This window comes from Osmia lignaria, chromosome 13 (genome assembly GCF_051020975.1).
Source record: "Osmia lignaria lignaria isolate PbOS001 chromosome 13, iyOsmLign1, whole genome shotgun sequence".
NCBI classification, from domain to species: domain Eukaryota; kingdom Metazoa; phylum Arthropoda; class Insecta; order Hymenoptera; family Megachilidae; genus Osmia; species Osmia lignaria.
In genome coordinates, this window is record NC_135044.1 from 3889758 (window position 1) to 3912227 (window position 22470).

General features: G+C 41.8%; 2 protein-coding genes across 5 annotated transcripts; one reads left to right on the forward strand and one right to left on the reverse strand.

The window, feature by feature from the left end:
* Positions 1–1190: 1190 nt before the first annotated feature.
* serp (chitin deacetylase-like protein serp) lies at positions 1191–6817 on the reverse strand. Its single transcript, XM_034319079.2, has 5 exons — positions 6481–6817; positions 3699–4100; positions 3214–3535; positions 2795–3094; positions 1191–2637 (listed from the first exon to the last, which is right to left on the reverse strand). The coding sequence occupies exons 1-5, from the start codon at positions 6527–6529 to the stop codon at positions 2109–2111; spliced, it is 1602 nt and encodes a 533-aa protein (XP_034174970.2). The 5' UTR covers positions 6530–6817; the 3' UTR covers positions 1191–2108.
* Positions 6818–6885: 68 nt separating this feature from the next.
* On the forward strand, positions 6886–22368 carry LOC117601848 (uncharacterized). 4 transcript variants are annotated; one of them, XM_076691483.1, is made up of 5 exons: positions 6886–6989; positions 14242–14518; positions 19556–19771; positions 20120–20409; positions 20902–22368. In XM_076691483.1, the coding sequence occupies exons 2-5, from the start codon at positions 14513–14515 to the stop codon at positions 21194–21196; spliced, it is 807 nt and encodes a 268-aa protein (XP_076547598.1). In that variant the 5' UTR covers positions 6886–6989; positions 14242–14512; the 3' UTR covers positions 21197–22368. The 4 variants fall into 4 exon arrangements, with proteins under 4 accessions (XP_076547598.1, XP_076547596.1, XP_076547597.1 ...); XM_076691481.1 differs by having other exon boundaries at positions 6896–6989; positions 13517–14518; XM_076691482.1 differs by lacking the exon at positions 6886–6989 and adding an exon at positions 7019–11060 and having other exon boundaries at positions 13517–14518.
* The last annotated feature ends 102 nt before the right edge of the window (positions 22369–22470 follow it).

Genomic DNA, 22470 nt, shown 5'->3' on the forward strand with positions numbered 1-22470 from the left:
AGAAAACAACGGCTATGAAAGAATGGCCGTGCATCGGAATGCAATCGTCACCTCGAGTCAGTGAGCGTCGGCCGGTTGGTATTTCACGAGGTTACCATGCTTTTACCCCACTGCCTTCTGTCGCGTCCTTTCTTTTTCCATCATGCGGAAACTAATGGCAAACCGTCTATTCGCAATTTTCTGTTGAATTCAAACGATAAACCACTTTGTACCATTACAATCGATCAACGAACGAGCTAATAGCTTGCCATTGTAATATCATCGTTGCTCAATCACTTTTCTTGCTACCGTACCATTAAATGCCATTTTACTTGATTCACGGTGATTTTATTCTTCGATAGATTATTCCCTTTGTACATTATCCTGCTTTTCTTGTACCGTTATTACTGTGATTAACATAAGCATTTTATACGGTGCTCGATGACGTGTTTTTTAAATATTTGCTTCGGAATTGAATAGCTTCTTGTGTTTTAATTATCCTGGCTGTAAACTAAGTCGAACCAATTGATTTTATCGCTAATTGATCGATAGCATTGTGAAGAATTTTTTGGCGAAACTTTCTCTTCCTAATCAGATATACGAAGGTTTCATTGAAAAGTCATTAACGATATTTCACCCGTTAATTTTTCAATTTATAACACGCGTGAAATGTTAATGTGCAGATAATTTTTCCTTTCTCGTGTCACACCTACGTGGCACGAAGAATGCCGTCGACGTTTTCTCGGTCGCAGTGTGCGTTAAAGCCTGTCACTTGTCCGCAATGTCGACCACGCACACGCGACGCCGTTCCAATTTCCATCGACGAAAAACGACCCGTCGATTTCGTAACTGTAACCTTATTGCAAATTCGCCGATATCCAGACCGACCTTGATCTTATAGCATACTCCGGATGCTCTAATTTCTGATTCTTTAAACGAACCCTTAACTTTTTTTATTCCTTCTGATTCCATCTCAAATTATAACTACGATGAATAAATGAGAAAATTTCAACGAAATTCTGTGCGGGTCCTCGTAATGAAGCTTTCCGGCTCTCGAAGTTTAATTAGAATCGGAGGAATAACGAATTTAGCAGCAATTAAGGCCATCAACCCGAATGAACGACAAAAGAGGATCTCTGAACTTGACAGTCGAATTCGTTTCGGATCTGTTCCACTTTCGACACGCAGAGCCAGACTTGGGGTGGGGATGAAGGAGACACTCGTTTTTCGCTGGTTTCTCTTTTATTAAAGGCTCGAGAACAGTAGATTGATATTATCACTTAGCTTTAATAATATACATACACAATATTTATATATATTTATATATATAAGTTCAGCTGACCCTTAGAAAAATAAGGGTGACCGCCGTTCATGGGGAGGGGGGAAAGAGTTTTGGCGGTTGCTGAGGGATCATCGATTTTCCCGTGGTTACAGGACACCGGTCCGACCTTCCAGCTAAATTAGTCGTGTCCTCTCGAGCAGCAAGGATCATTCGGGAACACGTAAAGGGACACGCGTTTCTATATTACACAAAATTCGGGCCGTCCATTGTTGCGATCCCGTGTCGTCGTTTCTTTACGTTTGGGTCTTTTAAGGCCAGCGAGAAATTCCTCGATCGTCATCGAGGTGGTTGGGATAAGAAAGTGTAGGGGATTGAAGTGCGGGGGGAGGGGAGGGGGGTAGTTCGTTTCACTGTCTCGTCGTTTGTCGCGTCGTGTTCGTCGTCCTGGTCGCTGAATCTCGAGGCGCAAAGAAACATTATCACAGATCGCTGGTGACGTGATGGACGGTTTTCGTCCGTGAACCGGTCCAGGATAAGGATGATCGATGATCACGTCGTTGGACGGATCCGTCTTGACATCGTTCTCGATTCTCTACCCTTGAAAGACGAGAGAAGCGCGTTCGATATGTGTACCCTGTTTCGCATTCTTCGGACTGTCTCTAACCTGGACCTTGTTTCAGGCACGAAAACGTCGTCGACGACCCCACGTCCACCGTGAAACTCGTGAAGAATGGACCGACCAATGGGCAGGACGAGCTAAGAGGGGGTAGAGGAGTATGGGGTTGCAGGAAGATCAAGATCAGAGTGTTTGACTTAGACGAGAAGGAGGAACGCGACAAGTTAGGGCCTAGAAGAAGCCGTCACCGGTCGGATCGTTCACCCATGGGTAATTATTGGGACAGCGTACGCAGGTCTGCAGATTGATGGTCTCCCCGGGCACCTCTTTCGAGGTAAGCTTGCAAGTATGCGGTACCCAACAGGCTGGCGGTCCGTCGACCACGCACTTCTCCCTCCACGGTTCGAAGTTCTTCGACTCCGTGACCGTGCGGGGGTTTTGAATCCATTGGATCACCTGGGTCATCGTCACGAAGTACACGTCGTTGTGATTTGATAGGATCTCGTCGATCCAGTAGAGGAAGGCGTCCAGGAACTCGGGGTTGTTCTTCAGCCAGGCTGCGTGGAAGTAAAGTCCCAGTGGAGCACGGTTCTGCTCGTAATGCCGGTCGAAGTTGTGGTTCAGGAAGTTGTAGAATTGATCACCGGTCAGGATGTTGCTGCAGGAGTCCACCATGGCGCAACCAGGTAGGTACTCGTCGTTTTGGGGGTCCTCGCGACGATCCAACTCGTTCATCACCATCTCCCAGACGGCGTGCGACCTGGGGAAGAGATTCGATCAAGGGACGAAGGGGTTGAACCAGGCTGCTACTTGGTGGAATTTATTGACACCGCGTAGCTGCTTGGTTCGTGATCATTCCGGCCAGGTGATGATACATCAAAGGTATCAAATACGGAAATTTTATTAGACAGGATTACCTAGTGGGGCAGTGTTGAAGGTTGCCATGACAGCGATGTGGCATCCTGAAGTACATGGTGTACGGCCATAGCGGTGGATTATTCAAGGCTGCGGTGATCGTGGAGTCGTAAAGGAAGGCCTGTTCCTCCATCATCGTAAACTGGTTATTACCACCGACCCTAAGGTAAGGCGCCCTCACCCCGACCACGCTGTTATCTGTCAAATTGGCGAACTTCTCGGCGATGATCCTCATACCGGCCATCTCCTTGGCCCAGTCATCCACGCCGGCGTCCGACCAGAAGCGTTCATCATCGTTGTGACTTGAAACACATTAGGTCCGCGTAAACGCTAACTTTTTTACCTGTACACTTTTGCTTCGATCAAGGAATCTGATTGAACATGTGAGAGGTATTTATATTTTGATTAAGTATCTTCTTACGAGATAGAATGAACGGCGATTTCGTGTCCTTTCCTGTGCATTTCCTGCACGGCCGAGTAGTTGGTGTACTTGTGGGACACGAAGAAGGTGGCCTTGATGTCGCAACCGTTCGAGTTCTTGCGTTTCCCATTGAAGATCTCCTTGTACAAGCCGATGTTATTGTTGTTGATGGCATCGTCGAAGGTGATCGTGATCATCTGAGGTACGTCCTTGGGGGGGAGATCGCCAGGGATCATGGTACCGTCCTCGGAACAGAAGCAGTCGGGCAGCACGCAAACAGCAGGGTCGCAGGGAGGTGCTCTGTTCGGGTCGTTGTCCATGTCTGCAAATATTCAACGTTCCAATCCACTTGGGTATTATTCAGAAGACGAACAGGGTAAATAGAAGCGTGGAAATTAATAATTTCACTATTAGCAATTTAAGAATTGATCCTTAACTTAGCATTTCAATTTTACTTGAATATCTAAAATTTAATGAAAGCTTACCACAAATATTTTCATCGGATCCATCGGCGCAATCTTTCTCGCCGTTACAGAACAGTCCTCTCTCGATACAGGATCCATCTCCACAAGCAAGGAAACCATCCTGACAGAGTGGTTCCTCAGTGTACAACAAAGGTTTCGCCTTTCTTTCTTTATTCTTCAACTTGCAGTTGTTCACCGAATCCTTCCAATCGCAAGTCTGTTTGTCAATGTCGAAGTACAATCCTGCCGGGCACCTGATAGCCTGGAGACCGGAACTGGTGCACTGGATCACGTCACGACAGTTGTCACCCTCCCCTGCTACCAATCTGAACCATTCCCCAGCATCCTTGTCCTTGCAGATCTCATTCTCGAAGCTGTCCTCCTTTTTCGCTTCTTCTTGTCGCTTCACACGATTCGAGCCCTCTAAAATGATAGTTGTTCCAAAAAATGCAAATGGAGGTCGATACTTTGGGAAAGTGTCGATGAGCGAAGTTTAGAGAGAAAAATAATTTAATAACTTGCGAAGATAAAATTTCGATACCGAATCGAAAGGGGGTATTTTGTATGTTAATGAAGTTTCTTCGAAAGCTTCTATCTAATGTAGCTCGTTCCTCGAGATTAGAAACACGATGAGATTAGGAACGCTCTTTTAATGGCACAAATATTCTTCAGTGAAATCTCGATTCGATTGCGTAATCCCGAGGGTATCACTTGTGAGATTATGGAAAAAGAGAAATTAACATCAACACGATATCTCGACCACACGTTATTTATCCCTCGATCAATGGAACACCTGGAAACGCCTTCGACACCTTTCTTATTTTTCAAATAACTATCGAACAACAAACTTTCATCGGCTGTTTTTTCTTCCAACTAAACGATGCAGAGAAAAAGGATGAAATCGAGGTGCTAATGGCACCTTTTACTGTTAAATTAATCGAAGTACATTCGATTGCTTACGTTTGTCCGACGCGGAAGCGAACATCGACAGAATTATTTACGTAACTCTTACGAATATTTCTCTTGTTTACGTAACTCATCTTCGAATAATATACATATACAGATTTTTCTTTATGAAGGGGCATACCTTTACTCGATCAGAACGGTTCAGATAGAAAAGAAACGCTGTTATCGTGAAAGCGAATGGAAACAGTGCAATTTTTCCACGCCCGGAAACACGTGTTGCTTTCCTCTATTTGCAGTTTCAATTTCTTTATCAAAGTACCAAGAAACCGGAGAAAGCTGCCGTCTCATGCCTTTCGAACGATACTGTTTTATTTTCGATTCGAACACTTTAATTAATCCCATGAATCTTCTGGGCAAATTTGTTCGAACAGCGAGGCTGGTAATTTATTGAGATGAAGATGATCCGAACGATGGCCAACAGGAGAAAGTAGAATGATCGCGAGGAAGTTTCACGCTGAAAGTCGAGCCGATCGGTTTCACGAAGCCGGAAGCTCGTGAGAAGAAGTTTCATGCTTCTCTCGAAGAAGAACACGCGAATATTCGAAAAGAACGGTTCGATCGAATCGTTTTCGAAAGTGGAGAACGTCGAGGCAAAGTTTCGGATGGGCTAAACCCGTGAAAGTTTCGAATTTTCACGTTCCCGAGTGAGAAACGAAGTACGTTCAGATCGTGCCGAAAAGAAACCGTACGAAACTTGCTAATTTTTCGACGACGATGTGTTTTCAATTGAAGAAAGTGAAATTCTTGGTGAATCTCAAACGTGCGGAATGTTGACACGCGAAACCTCGAACATTCAGTTACAAAGGCAACAAAATTTAATCACCGGATCTCCTTGAAAAGTGAGAATACTACAGGGCTCTTCAAAAGTGAATCTTCACGCGAAGAATGACAAACGAACTTTCTAAATAATTCATATGATGCATTATAATTTTAATTCATGAAGTTTGAACGAGAGAAATAAAATATGGTACAGAGAGTTTCAAAATCTCGGGTCCATCGAAGGCGAACTAGGAAAATCATTTAGGCGTTCGTGACACTGTACAATGGTTCATCGTCTGATGGGTAATTCGATAATCGAAGGTCGTGGTTAAAAGTTTATCAAATTTGGATGTTTTTCATCCAGTCGGTTCCGCGAGCCGGCGTCGCGTCGGTTTCGTGCAGCGCCACGACAAATGGGGAAAGTTGTGCCTCCCCCACGCCGTTACTGTCTCGGGGCACGGCAGTGACGTCACCTATCCGGGACCAAGCAGGCCCAGAGAGGCTTTCACGCTCTAATCTCTTATGCAACCTGTCGTCTCTCTGGCGGCCGTCAAGAATCGCGTTTAGCCCGATTTTCACTCGTCCGCCGTTTTCGGCAACAGGGGAAAAGTCGACTCGCCATTTTCATTCTCACGTGTATGTACTCTCTAGCTATTCAAGTACATCCGGTTCATCGAGTACGAAGTTTCACGCTCGAAACCCAACGATACGAGTTACGTACATCGATCTACGGATTCGTTCGATCGATCGGGAGAAGAGAAACTGTAACTTCTCGTCAGGTAGACGATGGAATGATTAAAACGATCGGTCACTAGGCCGTACGTCGACCGGCATACGACAAAATTCAATTCCATATTGAAATTCCCGTTACGAATTCCAACACACAACTGCCACCATGTTTCCCACTTAGCTGCCATGTTCCTGCTGGTTCGTCATCCCCGGACCACACGTTCTCTCCTCGTCATCGCCCAACGAATATCATCCCTTCTCGATCATCCCCGAAATTTATTTCGTCCGAAATAAAATCCAAGATACGGCTCGGCCAGTTCCTAACAGAGCCACGAAACACGTTACTCACCGGCTAGAACGATCGCTGCCAGGAACAGCAGCACCAACGAGGACCTCATCCTCGTCGCGATCGACGTTGCTGTTCGCGATCGATGTTTCGTAGTCGTTTCACGGGCTCACCGTCGATATCCACCCTTCCGTACGGTCACTAAGCTCGTGTCAGCGGGGAACCGGAGGTACCGGAAGGGATGTTCAGTGGTAGAGGGTTCGCGAATTTCTTTGCCACCACTGGATGATCAGCGCGCTCGCGGGCGCTGTACGCGGATTCGCTCGTTTGATAATTGAAGATGAGACTTGCTTCAAGGACACGGACCTTGAAGACGTAGGTACCGTGCACGGACTGACTGAGGCTCGCCACTCACTGGGCCTTATATTTCCACCACCACGTTACAAACGCTGCGCCCCTCTTTGAATCTCTGGATCTATGCTGATCCAAGAAACGTTGCCTCGATCCTGCTGGCGGGATCCATTGGCGTAGGAGGTTAACTTCTGGAGAACGTTAGCTTATGGGACATATTGGTGAGTTGTCAGATGTTTCTATTTTTTTTTTTTTTTATTGCTGGTACAGTGGCGAACATGATAAACTTCTCTAGGTAAAATGGCAATTTTCTTGTTGGGGACGAAGGTCTCATCACTTTTGTATAAACGTATATAGAATTTTCATTCGTGCATTATTTCGATCTTTAATAATATTTATTAAGGAAGAGTGGTGGGGTCTTCTTCCCCATGCATCGGCATTTTCCCTAGGGAAACCTACCGTGCTTCGTACTGTACATGGGATATACTGTGGGATGCAGGTTACAAGGTGGCGAAGGAAAGGTATGACACGTTATAATGTGGCCTTGTGTACAGGATGTTTCAAATGTCCCGAGCTGACCCTTGGGACATGGAGAATGTCCAACATTTATTTATAAATAAGTTACGCTGCGCGGTATATTCGATGCAGCAAGGGAAAAGATAACGTCGGATGCATCTATCTTGAGGATGCATGATAGTTAAAAATTATGGTAATTAAACCGGTACGATCAAGATTTGTCACTGTCAGTAAGAGGCATCAGTTAAGAAGAACTTACACTCTTATCCGTATAAATGTCGGGAATAAAGTTGAAAGTTCAAAAGTGTACTTCTTCGAAGACATCCTTTCGCAAACTGAAACTTCTGTATCTGAACCACTTTGCCGGTGGAATCATTTCACCGAGTAAAATTCTCCTAGACTTTCTTGGTAAAGTTTACGAGTCGAAAGTGTTGGATCGATGCCTGGTCGGTCGAGTTCACGGTTCCCCCGTGAGAATTGCGATAATTTTCGATCTCGTAAACAGCCAGACGATCGATACATTGTTTACGAGTTACCACGAGCGTTATTTTAAAAACGTGTAGGATTAACCGAACCGTTGAAAATCACGTCCATCGATCCTTTGACACTTCGCACAAGTCAAAGACGTCGTGAACGCCTCGCGATCTATAAATTTATATTTTCATAGTAATTAACCGGGTGAAGGTGAAAAGTAAAAAAGAGATAAGCTTAGGTGTCTATTTTTGGACTTACGTTCGCGAAGGAACAAGTTTGTCGAACAATTGAACGAGAAGATATTTGCGCTCGCACAGCTGGTTGTTACTGCAAAGGGCAAATTCCAATGAATTTAACGATAAAAGTCAGAACCTCGAGCCGGTTCACAAGCGTTTCACAATGAAATTTCGATAGCAGTACATGACTTCACGAGACTGTGTGTGTTTCGCTGAATCGATGTACCAACTCTTCGGGTCAGGTAGACGCGCAAATACAAAAGGTTTCACTTCTTTTCGAATCGGACCACCGAAAGAAATTTTTCTTTTAACCAACATCATTTTTATTTCGCTTTCCAACGAATCTTTTCCAACAGTAGTTTTCCGTTCAACGTAAGTAGATATGCTTGAAAATGAAATGTTGCGACCGGTACGCGAGTTCCATTGACCTGTAGAAAGATCTAATTACCTTTGCACAAACGATCGTTCCAACTGAATTGCGAGTTGCTTTCGGTGCACATTTATAGAAACCTCAATTACGATTCAACTGAAGCGGAATTAATTTCTAAACGATACTATAATCGTGAAAATCGCAGGTTCGTTCGATTGAAATTCTATTTCCAGTTCGCAAAGATTGGAGACAGTACGGAGATCATAGATAGATTAAAAGACAATGTAATTCGCTATTCGATTGAAATTTCATTTGAAATCTACAAGAATGAAGTCAATTAAGATCAGAATTGATACGAAAGATAATGGAATTATCTAGTGCAAACAGACTGATCTAGGTAGAAACGACTGCAGTTGCATCCGAGCTCGTTTCACTTTCGAAGCCATGGAAAACTTGCATTTTCTCCGTTACGTAAAAATATTTGTTGCGAAAAATACGCAAACTGCGTCATATTGTTTTTCATCCACTTCTTTGTCCATTTTCTGTCGACACCTCGACGGTTTAGGGAGAATTTCATTGGAAATCGCGTTCGATGAACCGCGATGATACTTCCTTGACTTTTTCCTTCGAAAAATATTCCGATTCGGGATAGTTTGTCAGAACCGCGTGTGGGATGCCTCGCCCTCGTGTTTATTCGAATCGGTACACAATGAAGCGGAAGCGCGTGTTAAGTACGTTTCCGGCTGAGCGCAGCTCGATGATGATTGCCCTGATCGAGAGCATGATTCAGGCGAACGAACACTCTTCATCATCTTCTGTGATCCTCGATCTTCAATCTCGCTAGATGGGTTTAGAAAGTGATCCATGGAAACGATAACGATGCATCGTGCATCGCAATCAATCATTTGTTCTTCGTTTGAAGGTCTAAGCTTATTATAGTAGATACTAATATAAGGGTTGTTGGGATTAAAAATAAAAAGTTTAATTTCGTAATAAGCATAAAAAAATTGGATAGACACTCTGTCAGTCAAAAATGAATTGTGTAATCGTCGTTTCTCCTCTGTCAATCAACAGACCAAGGTTTCTGTAAATAATTCAGAGATTCAACTGTAAAAAAAGAATCTCAACGAGGAAGATCGATGAAAGGAACTCCGTGATCCTTCGAAACGACGTCTATTTCGAGGAATGATTATTTAGATAGAATGCCAATGATTTTCTCTTGGTTGGTTAACTGTTACTGTAATTGCTTGCATCAATTAAATCGCTTTCAGATTATCGAAGCAGCAACCTCGCCGCAGCGCTGATCTAATAGAAGCTGCGTCTATCTAAATTGGTAATGTTCCATTAGGGACGTTATAACCCCTCGTAATAACGTTGCTAATTGATTTTATGGTTTGATGCTAATTACGATGGTGTTAGATAAACAAGTTTATTCGGAGCTCGAAGCATTATCGAGTGACATTTCAATAATAATTTATTATCCGGTGAAGATTAAATATGAATTCGACCCACGTCTCGAATGCTGTGTAATCAAACAATTATTTAATAATACTGTTCGATCATTTTTCTTGAAAATAGTACGGCCCTGACGTGACATATGCCACGGTGGTGAAAGGAAAAGAAGAAGAGGCGACTACGATATCAGCTGAAGCCTTCGAGGCTGGTTCAAGCTTTCTCTGCCTGAGGCCAACCGAGCGGATTTTTCAATTCGCTTCTACTAATATACATTGAGCTCCATCTAGCGTATATCTCTTGATCCTCGATAAAAGGATCCATGAAGATCCATGATCTAAGTGCGTCGATGAACAAATTCTACCTCTGTCTCGATCGGTACATTCTTCAGTGATCATAAAAACTGAAATATATTAAACAATTTATAATTTAATCGACGATTTCGAAAAGTTAGGTTGTTCCAAAGAATTTGAATAATAATTTCTAAATTTTCTTCAACCACGCGAGGTACATTTATCTTATTTATCAAAGTTCACCCTTCAGCATTTTGCACGAACTACATTAGCCAACGATTGATCGATTAACGAAAAAAAACGTGAAGTAGTTTGTCGGAGGGCAAAAAAAGGTCGTAGGAAATGTTGGCAAAAAACGTCTGTGTACATAATAATCGAGCAAAAAGGGGTCTACTTAACCCACCCTGGAAAAAGCACCCACTGGTCTAAGCTCTCTGTTAATTCAATAAGTAAATCGAAACAGCTCCTTTTTCTTAGAGAAGACCACGAACTGTGCATTGCAACTATCTGTTGCATACCGAGGACTTGACCCCACACGTCCTTGGCCGAATGGTCCTGCATCCACCCCTCGAAACTATCCCTCTTTCTGTCCATAACGCACGTTATCTTTTCTAGAGACGATAAAATTCTTCGTTTGCGATCTTGAATTTGGAGGACGGGTTAGAATATTTGATGGATGAAGAGCGATGATGAAATCCAGGTTGCTCGTACCTCTCTTCTGGGTATGGAGAACGAAACGAAAAATCGCAGTCGGATTCGCTTAAACCCCCGAGACACGAAGAAAAATAACGATGAACCTTGATCGAGGGTAACAGGCTTCCAATTACGTGATCTGAATGTCGTAATCCCGTAGGGGTGCTACGTAGACCGTGGCAAATTGAATTTCGTTGGATAACATCGCGATCGTAAGAATTTTCCGGAAGAACTCCAAGGTCGATCTAGCGAAACAAGGTACCTGAAATTCAATCCTTAAAACGCTCGATTTCGAAGCCTCTGTTCATCGCTTAAGAATTACAAATAATCGTCCAGGGGATAAGTTTACTTTTTGTCGAGGTGAAATGGTTCAATTATTCGAAAATAATTTGTCTTGAAAACCTTTCAGTTTCCTTACACTTCGACAGTGATAAATAACCATTGTCATCCAAAACTTTTAATTCATTGGACCTAAAGGTGATTGATTATTTTGCCATAACTCAATGTCAGAATGTTATAGTATGTATTCCTTTTCATAATAACCATAGTGGTAGAAAAGATAGCGGATGAAGTTTTTAATTTTGTTGAAGACTTTCCTCTTTCATAGAGTAAACTCAACTTGAAAAGAAGAAAACCTTGACCCTTCGCAACTGTGTCGGTACACAACGCTCTGAAATAAGTGAAGTCAAGAGGTAGCCAGACAAAACACCGTAATTCTGTTCCAAGTTACACCAACGCGTGATAAATCCCTTGGAACACCTTAGTAATTTGTCAGTCTTACCGTGTACACCGAAAACCAACATACAGAACATACAATTCATCTTATCTCGAAACTGACGTGTACCACTCGACACCCGTCTCGACGATTTATCATTTTCCCTCTGGTAAAACCATCAAACTTTATATCGTCGTTAAAAGTAACGAGAAGCAAGGACCAACCATTTTCGATCCACCCCAAAGATATCGAGTACGACATGAAAATGATCCATCCTTTGTCACATGTTTACCCAATATCGAATACGGAATTCTAATTCTGATTATTACCTAAAGAGATATGACAGAGATATAATTTAACACGTTAAACATAGTTACAGCTTGTCATATTCCTTTATCAATTCCAAAAGAAAGGGTTAAAACCAATCCACCCATCCAATTCGCTCGAAGCCAAAGTATCTCTATCGCAGTCAATAATTCGAGATGCGACAGCAATCAATCTCTCCAAACACCCTAACATCTTATCCTCCCCCAACCTACCTACCTACCTAAATCCAAACAGTCGAACCCTATACCATCCACCAATCGTTTCAATCCCACCAATTAACTCCTGCAAACAAGCTGTAAATCCCTTTTCCTCGTCCCGTGTACAAAAGGTCAACGTACCACCCTTAAAGCTCACTTTCATCGTGGGAAAAAAACCTAAGCCCAGGACCAACGCCCAGGTTCAATTAAATAGTATTCGAAAGTCGAAAGGAAATAGCAGGTCGCGGATCGATGCACGCGAGCCCAACAACCCCTATCAGTTTCCGCGTTGCAGGAAACGAGGGGGGCTTGAAAGGGGATCGGTGTGTAGCTCTGGGTATATCGATCTCGAAGATCGTCCTGCACGAAACGGTCGAGCGGGTCTCTCAGGGCCGTACCACGGGGCTCCACCTGCGACGACCTTGACCTACGGGGTTCCTCTCGCGCCGGCGTCGCGTCCTCAACCTCCCTCTTTTCTCTTTCGAGCTTCTTCTGCGTCCCGTTTCATCTCGTTTCCGAACACTTTGCAGTAGGGTTGTTACGAAAATCCGAATATTACGATCATCTAATTGCGAATAATTAAATATATATCATAGGGAGGAGTATGGTCTGTGTTCCCATGTTCATCTAATCAAATAATTAGATATTTGGTAAAATTCCAACTGCTTGGATATTTCAATTATACAAATTATTCGAAGTTTTACAGCCCTACTTTGCACCTCTATCAGTCTTCATTTTTGTCACCTTCTCTTGTTACCCACAGCTCCACGTTTATGTGAATCTTCCAATCACATCGTTTGTCTTCTTCTCTTGTTCTTTTGTATCTTTTGACGTCGGCCCCAGGGTGGTTTATGGACCGTCGCTATTGTTGATCGGCAATTTTTCACGGGTGAATCGCGTTTGATGGATCTTTTGGACCATCAGGGGGTGGTTTTCTTTTTGTTCTCTGTTATGTAACGCTTGATGCCTTTTGCTTTTTTTTTTTTTTTTTTTTTCCTATTGATCGGCCAATTTTGAAGGACGAAATTGGTATGATATTGTATTCCGATAATTTTCGAAACTTCTGAATATTTACTTTACTCTGAATACCCGTAATGCAATTTTTCCGTCTTCGAAGTTTCGTTCTCGGAAAGCCTTTAGGCAGTTTAAACCGGATTTCCGTCAAGTTCTTGTTATCCGGCGAAACGTATCCAGGCACTCGAGAAAACTGTCTCGCTGTTCATTTTCCAGCTCTCACCACTTTTCTCCTCCAATTTTCCGATGAATCGTTGCTTCCATTTTCTCCCTCGAATTAATTGTTCGAGTCATTTCGGAGATTTTCTTTCGAATTCAAAGAAAATTTATTTATTTATTTATGGGTTAGAAGGGTATCATAATTACTGTTATAAATAATTATTTCTCCTTCCATTAAAATAGTAATGCAGGGAAATGTTACAACAATGGAAATGCTTGATAAAGAATTTTTTTCTTTCCAGAAAAAATTCAACACGCTTGTTTTTAACGAGAAACAGTAAACACCCCGATATCGTTTTCCAAGCCTGTTTCCCGGCAATCAAGCCAAGCCACCCCAACAATTAATACCGAAAATCCACGTAATCCAAGCCTAACCCCTTACTGTCTACCGCACTCGTTCGAAAACATTTCACCCTTCGCCTCTTACAATCCTTAAAACCCTATCAAGCTTTTCTACCAAACCAATAAAGAAATATACTCATATAATATACTGATTACTAGTAATCTAAAAGAAACTATTCTCCCATTAAAGATTAATACTCTGCATTGTGTAATAGCGACAAATCGATCGCAAGAACCTTGCTAAATAATTTATTCATCAGTTGTTACGCTGCTGATAATAGAAATCTGTCCTTCTATGGTTTGATATTAATTTACCATATAACCATTAGTGCTGTCATTAATTTTCTATTCTCGATAACGCGTAGAACGAAACATATTCGAAAATTCAATTTCCTCGAAAGGCAGTCTTCGGTACAAAGCAATATCATTCTTTATTCATAATTAATTCTCTCACGCGGAATCGCAGCATGGTTTTCATATCTCAAAGATTAAATTTCGCCGAACAATAAGCTTTTATTTATTGTATATTTTCTTCGTTGGTTCCGGTGGCACAAGTAACTCGAATCAAGCTTAGTAACGATCAGACCGGCCGGAGAACTCGACGGGTAAATCATATTCTCGTCAGAACTCGCGGTGCTGGACCTCTTCTCACCCCCTGCTGCGAAACACAGCCAGCTCATCCCCATCCCCACCGTACACCAGCTACCGGACCGAGCCAACTCACCCTCTCCCACCCTCTGAGCACGCTCCTGTCTCGGGCTGTCCTGACGAGCGGAACCAGTCGCAGTTCGAACCCCGAAGAGGCCAACGAGGAGACCGATATCCTGGAAGCCGACGATTGGCACGAGGCGAACGATCGTGCCGAAACCCTTGGCCATGAGCTCGGCCTCGGAAAAATGCAGGTGACTGAATTTTCTTTTATCAATCCCTTCTTCATCTTACAGCGGTATGTTTTTCACTGACATTTCTAGACATTTTGGAAAATTTCATTGAGGTTGAGAGGCCTCGTCACTGAAAGTCATCATATAAGTGGGACATAGTCAATTTTATCATGGTTTTAATTGAAATTTATTATAATTTAGTATTTGTTATTTGTTATAATAGTGTGGGTTGAGTTTGTAGGTGATCGGGTTGTTTGACGTAAGATTTGACGTATGCATGTCGTGTCAACGTGTTAAGAGGCAAACATGGAACCTTCTTTTTATCGAAGGTGAAATAGGGTGGAAATTTGATACGGCATAATGTTTAGAAAAATTGTAGGCGATGTTGCATCGTTTTATTGGTTGTTTGATTAAATTGCACGTAGGATTTCTTGTCTCCCACAACTTCAATTGAATTCCACACTCGAGGGCGAACCTTTTGTTGTTATTTTATTACTGATTGTTGGAAACAAAGTGTAGCAGGGTGAAAATTTTATTGATTATGCTTTTTGGAATAGTTCACGTTGTTGGAAGTTGTTTGGTTTCGTTGCAATAAACGATCTCGTGTTCTGCACACAAGGGTAGGTTTTCTGTAGTTATTCTGTTATTTCTCATGGAAATTTTATGATTCAGTGTATTTGATGAAATTTAAATGATGTTTGTGTAGAGTCATGCAGAATATTTAAAACATTCTCAGGGTTAATTTAACCCTCCATACACCATGATTATGAGGTTCTATTTTGCTAGGTTCACTATGGGTTCTTTAAATTAGGTTTTAAAGTATTATGAGTTGGAGCTTGAATAATCTAGCTTTTGGGGGTGGTTTACGAGGTGATTGTGCTCCCTTTGTTTATATCCTGGAGAGAGTGGTAAGAAACTTGTGTGTCCCGGTATTAAAAGGGTGAACGAAATTTGAATACCTTCAGTAAATTGTTAAAATACTTTAGAGGTGAAAGTGGGACACGCCTCTCGAAATTATTTTCATTTATTTAGTATGTTATTTCCCTTTCACTGAATATTGTACTAGAGGGTGGAAGTTTCAAGCTTTATAAATCCAATTAAATTGAAATTTGTCCATTTGAATTTCATCGATCCACCTTCTGTTTATTCAGAATTTTATTAGGTATTTCTCCGTTGAATTTTATTATATTACAAAATAAAATACAATTAATTTTTAATCCAATATTTATTAGAGGGAGTGTTGTTCCTTCTTTCATTATTTTGATTAATTTTTTTTATTTATTAAAATTTCACTATTTCAAAATAATTTACCATTTGCCATTAAAAAAAAAAAAAACACTGCCCATTTCCAATTCCTCTGTACCTTTACCACCCTCTTTTTCTTAAAATGAGGGCTGGAAGACGATTCAGTGATTTTCTCGAAGAATCATTAACCTTTATTTTTATTTCACTACCCCTATCCAGGGACCAATCTGATTTCTGACGATAGCGTGCTACCGACAGTCAAGAGGGTGAATTTCGTTAGTTTCCGAACCCTCTGATCTGTCATGTTTCACAAACGAAGCAGGGTTGCGTAGAACAACGATAAAACACGGAAATGTATTCCGTATAACGAAACCCTTCGACTTTCACGATTCTCTGGCTTCGTATCTCGGTGCGTCGAATTATTCAAATAAAAAGGGGTGGTTTTCGTGGCAATATAACGAGATCCTTCCCGGTTTCAAACGAAACAACGGCGAACGAAGCTCGACGTTTCTTTCAAAGCATTTCAGGCGTCAACGCGAAAAGGGGGTAGAATGCTACCGACGGTTTTAATTAATTTTTCAAGGCACTACCATTGAAATTCACCCTTTCCAAACATCACTCTGCGAATAATAACCTTTAACCAAATTTCCAATTCACCCTTAGCATTACCTGTTGTTCAAGCTATACTTTTTATTTTTAAACGTTCAAGAAAGTGGAGATTGTCATCGAGTAAGGGATGAAAGTTCACCACCACAGGTGATTAAGTCAAGAAGGTAGTTAAGTAGAAAAGTAAATTCTACTTTTACTTTCACTCTCTTTAACATTCCAACCTGATTCACTCGAGGATGAAGACCTTTTAACGAATACACCCCTAACCCTTGAAATATAAAGTCAATTAATCTACCCACGAACCCCTAACTTTTCCATTAGCCACGAATCAGTCTTGTTATCGAGAACTTCATAATTCACTAATAATTTTCGTGATGGAAACGTCACTTCAACCCCCCAAGGGTTGGTCAAAGTCGAATCGAAAATGTTTAAATGAAAAAGGAGGGGTGAAAAAAATTTCTGGAAGATCGTTGCTCGTGATAATTTCGTGATCGAGCTGTTGAAATTGAACAAACTCCTCCTTTTCATGGGACAAGGGTGTTTCTGTTTACACGCACGAGAAAAGCAACCCCCTTTCATGTTCCTTCATCGACCGTGCCTTATGTCAAGGCCGAAGCAACTAAGATTTCTCAGTCACGGTCACGAACATCGTTGTGTGTCTGTTCAACACGGTCCGCAAATCATTGGCTGCGATTACGACCTCACTCCTTTCAACCCCTATTCGCCTATTCGAAGTGCTTTTAATGGATTAACCAAAGCACTTACCATTGGGTGATAAACAACGCTACATCTTCTCGGATAAGTTATTCATTTCAAATGTTAAAAGTCTAAAATAATTTTAATATTGATTGCTATTATATAAAAGTGTAATCTTCGTATCATATTATCGTTTCGATCAAGAAAGTTTGCCGAGGAAAAAAGAATGTGTAATTATCAAGACGGGTTATAATTCGTCGAGTTCACAGCTTGAAAAATATTTATCCGAGATATTTGCTGTGGCTGTGGAAAACTTTTTAATAATCCACACCCGGCTAAGGGCACGGGATTAATTAATTTCTCGAGCTTTAATTTAGCAGAAACGTCGCTCAGTTTATAATTCATGATCCGATGTGAGATTAATTAATCCGTTTGGAGGGGGTTTCAATCACTCAGATGATAGATCGTGAATCAGGTTGAAAACACGTGGTTGCATCATAATTTATATATAACTGGCACGATACCACTGAAATTACAGATGAAAATTGAGATATTCCTCGTTTTATTTCAGTCGTTGACACAGATTTGAAAACACATTTAAAAAAAGAAGAGGTAGCAGAGTGCATATGTACTTTTTATGCATCTAGGCGAATTCAAAGGCTTCACTTGAAATTTATTTATAGTACATTTTATTAATATTATAATAGTCTATCTATATTGAAATTGAAAGAAATTGGAGAAAGAAAATGAACTTTCTCGACCGTTCAATTCAGAAATGGAAATAAGTTTCTCCGTATTGTCTTGTACCCAGTGGCGCAAACCGATTTCTAATTCTTTTGTGGTTCTTTTAGAAAAAGGATCTGCGGTTAAGCAGACCGGTTCCATCGAAACAACAGTTTGGCAAACGTCCAGATTTTTCTGCAGCAAAACTGATACCAATCGTGAGGACAGCCATCAGTCGTTCACTGCGGTACAACGAATTTGCATTTCTCTCGTTCAAGTTTTCATGGTTAAAGGAAATGCAGAAATTAACAATCTTCGTATTTCCACGATAGAACCAAGGATATCAATATCGTTTTAAACCTCCTTCCATTTCTGAACTTTGCTTAACATTAAATTTATCATTTCCTTCGTTCTGTCTCGCGAATCGTACAATGAAACTGAAATTCTCGGTCGGGTGTCCTGAAAACGAGTAACCTGAAATATTTAACAAACAAATGTGTTACATCAAATCACCCTTCAGGGTAAAGTTGCAACATTCATAACTTCTTCTTCTTCTTCTGACAGACAGACGTATATTCTTCTTTTCCCTGCGAATGATAACATTCGCATCTCCTTCCAGGGAAACCTGCACAGAAGCATCCAGCTTCATTAGAGAGCTTCCTGGCTGCGCTGTATCGATCCGTGTTCGCATCGGCTGTTTGACCAGCAAGACTTTTTTTTCGTACGAGATCGTGCTAATTATACACCGATAGGGAAAAAGTCGTTGAGAAAAGATAAATTTGTCCCGTTGGTCTCGATAAAATGTCGTGCTATTAGAGGCACTCTGAACGACCCGTCAGATCAATCGTTAGAACTTTGGTAATTAATCAAGGAGGGCAGTTTCCGTTTCGAAAAGTATTTTTATTTTCAAGGGAACCTTGTGTAAATGATAAATCCATATTTTTGATATAATATTATTATCTTGATGGTCGAGGGCAAAATCAAGGTTGATTTTGTAATTAATCATAAGGGATGTTTTCGTTTTCGTTGGGAAAAATGTTTATTTCCACATCGATTATTATTTCTCTATGAGAAACAGGATACAGTCGAATGGTTCATAGTGAACTTTGCACTTTTATTATTGTGCTGTGATAATTATTAGCGGTGAACTGTTGTTGCTGAGAATTCTCGCGTGAGTCCATCCTACGTCATCGACGTTTATAAAAGAACCGGGCGTGTTGCAACCTTCATCACATCAATGTAAACAGGCCGTAATGAAAGGAATCGAACCGAGGGATATTTCACTAAGTCATCGGCTGCCACGGGGTCGAAGACTTTCCAACTTTCCTTCTAGATGTAAATCATCAAACCTCAAATACGAATCATTTTCGTTTTCTATGAGGCACAAGTTTTCCTTCGGTTATACCCTGACACGTATCTCCCTTAAAGTTTCCTCGGTATCTCGATCAGACGATCGGCACAATGCAGTCATACCAGTCGATATTTCCGACAGCATTTTCACCACGATCGAATCAATTCGAATCAGTGACAGCTTCCACGTGACGCAAATGCAACGTGCATAATGTGTTTTGCTGGTGATTTATCTAGAGCTCTAGGAACACGGTTATGTCAGACACAGAAGTATTTGTTCCATCGGGTTGCCAGCTGTCGTGTCCTGTTTAAGATATCGACAATTTTAGATAGCCATGATTTCTTAAAGAAAATTTTATCGAATTCTAGCCAACGTGTTATAAGACAATTTTTTTTACCAATTCGATATTTCATTGGTTACTGCTGGTTTCACAGAAGCCATTGAGAGAGCTGGGCCGACTGTGCCTCAGCACGGGTGAACAGAGCGGCGACGTTGTTGCGGAAGTATGCACGGAACCACGCGGTGGACTTCCGCTTCTTCAGGTATGGCCGAGCGATTCACCGAGAGGCGAGGCGGACGGACAAGCGCAGGCATTCGTGTTTCCCGATGTCCAAGAGAACGTCAACGATAGTGGAATAGAATCTATACAGGTATTTACAATCCTCATAAACAGAGAAATAGAAAAAAAAATGAACAGAAATATCTGAAATTTATCGTGCTTAACGGTGCTTTTTATTTCCTATTCTTATAACCACGGTTATAAAACGAATCAATGGTTCATGGTAGTTTCTATAAGAAAGCTATTCAATCGAATATTCCCGTCTACCTCGCATCGTAAATCAAAATCTTGTTGGCGCCAGGTCGACGGAGAACCTAAATGTCCCACGCCATAATCGACGCACTGTGCTACATATTTATGATTCATCGATTGTTATTAAAGGCGAAATGTTAAGAGAGTTAAATCGCGGAATGCCTTAACGATGATCCTGTTTGAAAAGGCATCGCCATCGCCGTGCGGCGTGGCGAGTACGAGTCCAGCCGCGACCCCGCAACAATCCCGACGCGCCAGCCTGCTTCATCCGGATCATGCTCGGCTGCAGCTGCATCATTTGCATCATAATCACCACAATTCAGGGTCTAAGACTCCACCGACGCCGGACCGGGCGTCCATCGACGAGGAACCTCCACTTCCGCCGAGCCCGTCGAGCTCGACCACCAGCAGTTTACGTTCCATGCCAAGCTCCGCGATCGCTTCGATGCACTCGCAAGATAGGAGGCGAAGCAGCAGGTAATTATACCATCGGGGAATATATTTAACGATCGCTCGACGCAAGAAAGGATAAAGTACGAATGCTAGCGGCGAACGTTTCAAGAGTTTAAGAAACGTTTAATCTCTCCGAGAAAGTGAAAAATCCTCGTGGTTTCCTGTCACCGTCTCCTTCACAAAAGGGAAACGTCCCTGAACCATCCCCTTTCTGTTCCCGATCCGTGAAATTATCGCACGGGGAAGCGGGGCTGGAAATAATCCCTCAGGTTGATACGGTCTGACGTCGATCTTGACTCGTGTCGAGGCGTGACCCTGGCTCCATGCAAATACGACCGACGAAGCACGTGCAGTTATAGATCCAGATATTAATCGGTATCCGAATAATCCAGACCTCTATCCCTCCAGCCACCCTTTCTCACGCTCTCTCGATCTGCTTAGAATTTTATTTCCAATCAACAGAATTACCCAGCTCGGTAATCGATGTTTGATCAATAGTTTTCTAATAATTAACAGGTATAGCATGTTCGATGCCCTGGATCTGGAATACGCCCTGCTGAGGGCAGCAGCCCGAGGTTCAGTGGGTCCATACTCTTTGTCGGAATCCTTGCATAAGTTGACCTTCACTCAGAGCCTAGCATTTCCTGCTTTGGCCCGTGGATTGGCATCGAAGCAGAGCGTACCAACCAGGAGGCCTCAACAGCACACGGAGAGCGGATTAAACGCGTTCGCCAAGGTGGTGACCGCGTTGGTCCTCGTGTTGGTCAGCGTGTTGGTGTTCGGTGTGGTGTACAAGTTCGTGAGGACGTGAGGATGGTTGCTGGTACCCGATCGACAGCCTGGCTCTTCGCAGGATTTCGATCGACCTGGTACCAGCGACTCATTCGACGATTGACTAGCTGGTCGAGTGTTCTGAATATAAAATTCACCCATATGCCGATGATAGAAGGTTCACTTGGTGAAACCTTGGAACCACCGGGAATAAGGATTATCAGAATGCGGAGCTTAGAGCTTTGATGGTGAAAAGTGAAGGATTCTAAATGAGAGGTGACATTTTAATTAATCCTTGATACCAAATGAAAACGCAAGGTTGATGGTAAAAAGTAAAGGTACCACGTGATAGATGAAAGTAATAGTAGAAGGTGATTATTTCAGATAAGATACACGTGCAACCTCTGATGGTGCTTAACCATTGGGCCTAGATCAGGGGGTGTTTCGATGATTGTCGATTGGTGAGCATGGATGGATACTTGAACATTTAACGATTATATTCATTCTATCGTCTGTGATTGAAAAATTGACTATTTCGATCAACGAAACCTTTTCAATTCGACAAACTGGATATACATAGTATGACATAGAACGAGCTCGTTGAAAAACAATAGAAGATTGAAAGTAGATTGATTCGAATCGAAAAGTGGGATTTTCATACAATGCGATGAATTTTTATTCGCAAAAATGGAGACGACTGAGATGATCGATCGTTGTCCAAGTATTTTGCACGCGGACAAGGTGTATTCGAGCAGTGTTACGCGTTTATCGTGCTTTTTTCATTCTAAATAAATAAAGTATAGCTATATAGCTGTGTTCACAGCTTGCCTTGTAAATATATAGCTATATCTGCATATTAAACGAGGAACTCTTAAAAAGTGCAAACGATTAATCAATATTGAATATCTCTCCTAACTTTAATATTTCCTTCGAATTCATGTTTGCGACTACTTACCGGTAAAGGTGTTATTCTTCATTTGCAATCAAATGTGGATTCTTGTCCGCGTTGCAAAAGAAAATGTCTAGCGTTCGAGCGAGTTATTATCAGGTCGCTTTAAAAAAAATAATAATAATACAATCAGTGACTCTTCAAGTGCTTTACACAATTCTATCCCGATGACAATCGATCCAATATTAATCTTATTTGACATCTTTCGTCGATCAGCTTCATACTGTAAGAAACTTTCGGACATGTTCGAAATAAAGTTTTTCCTATAAATACGTCTACTTCTTCCCGTCGACTGTATTATTTCGAAAATGATACTGCAGTCAAAATGAAATTATAGAAATTTTAAAGAAATCCTAATTAAAATG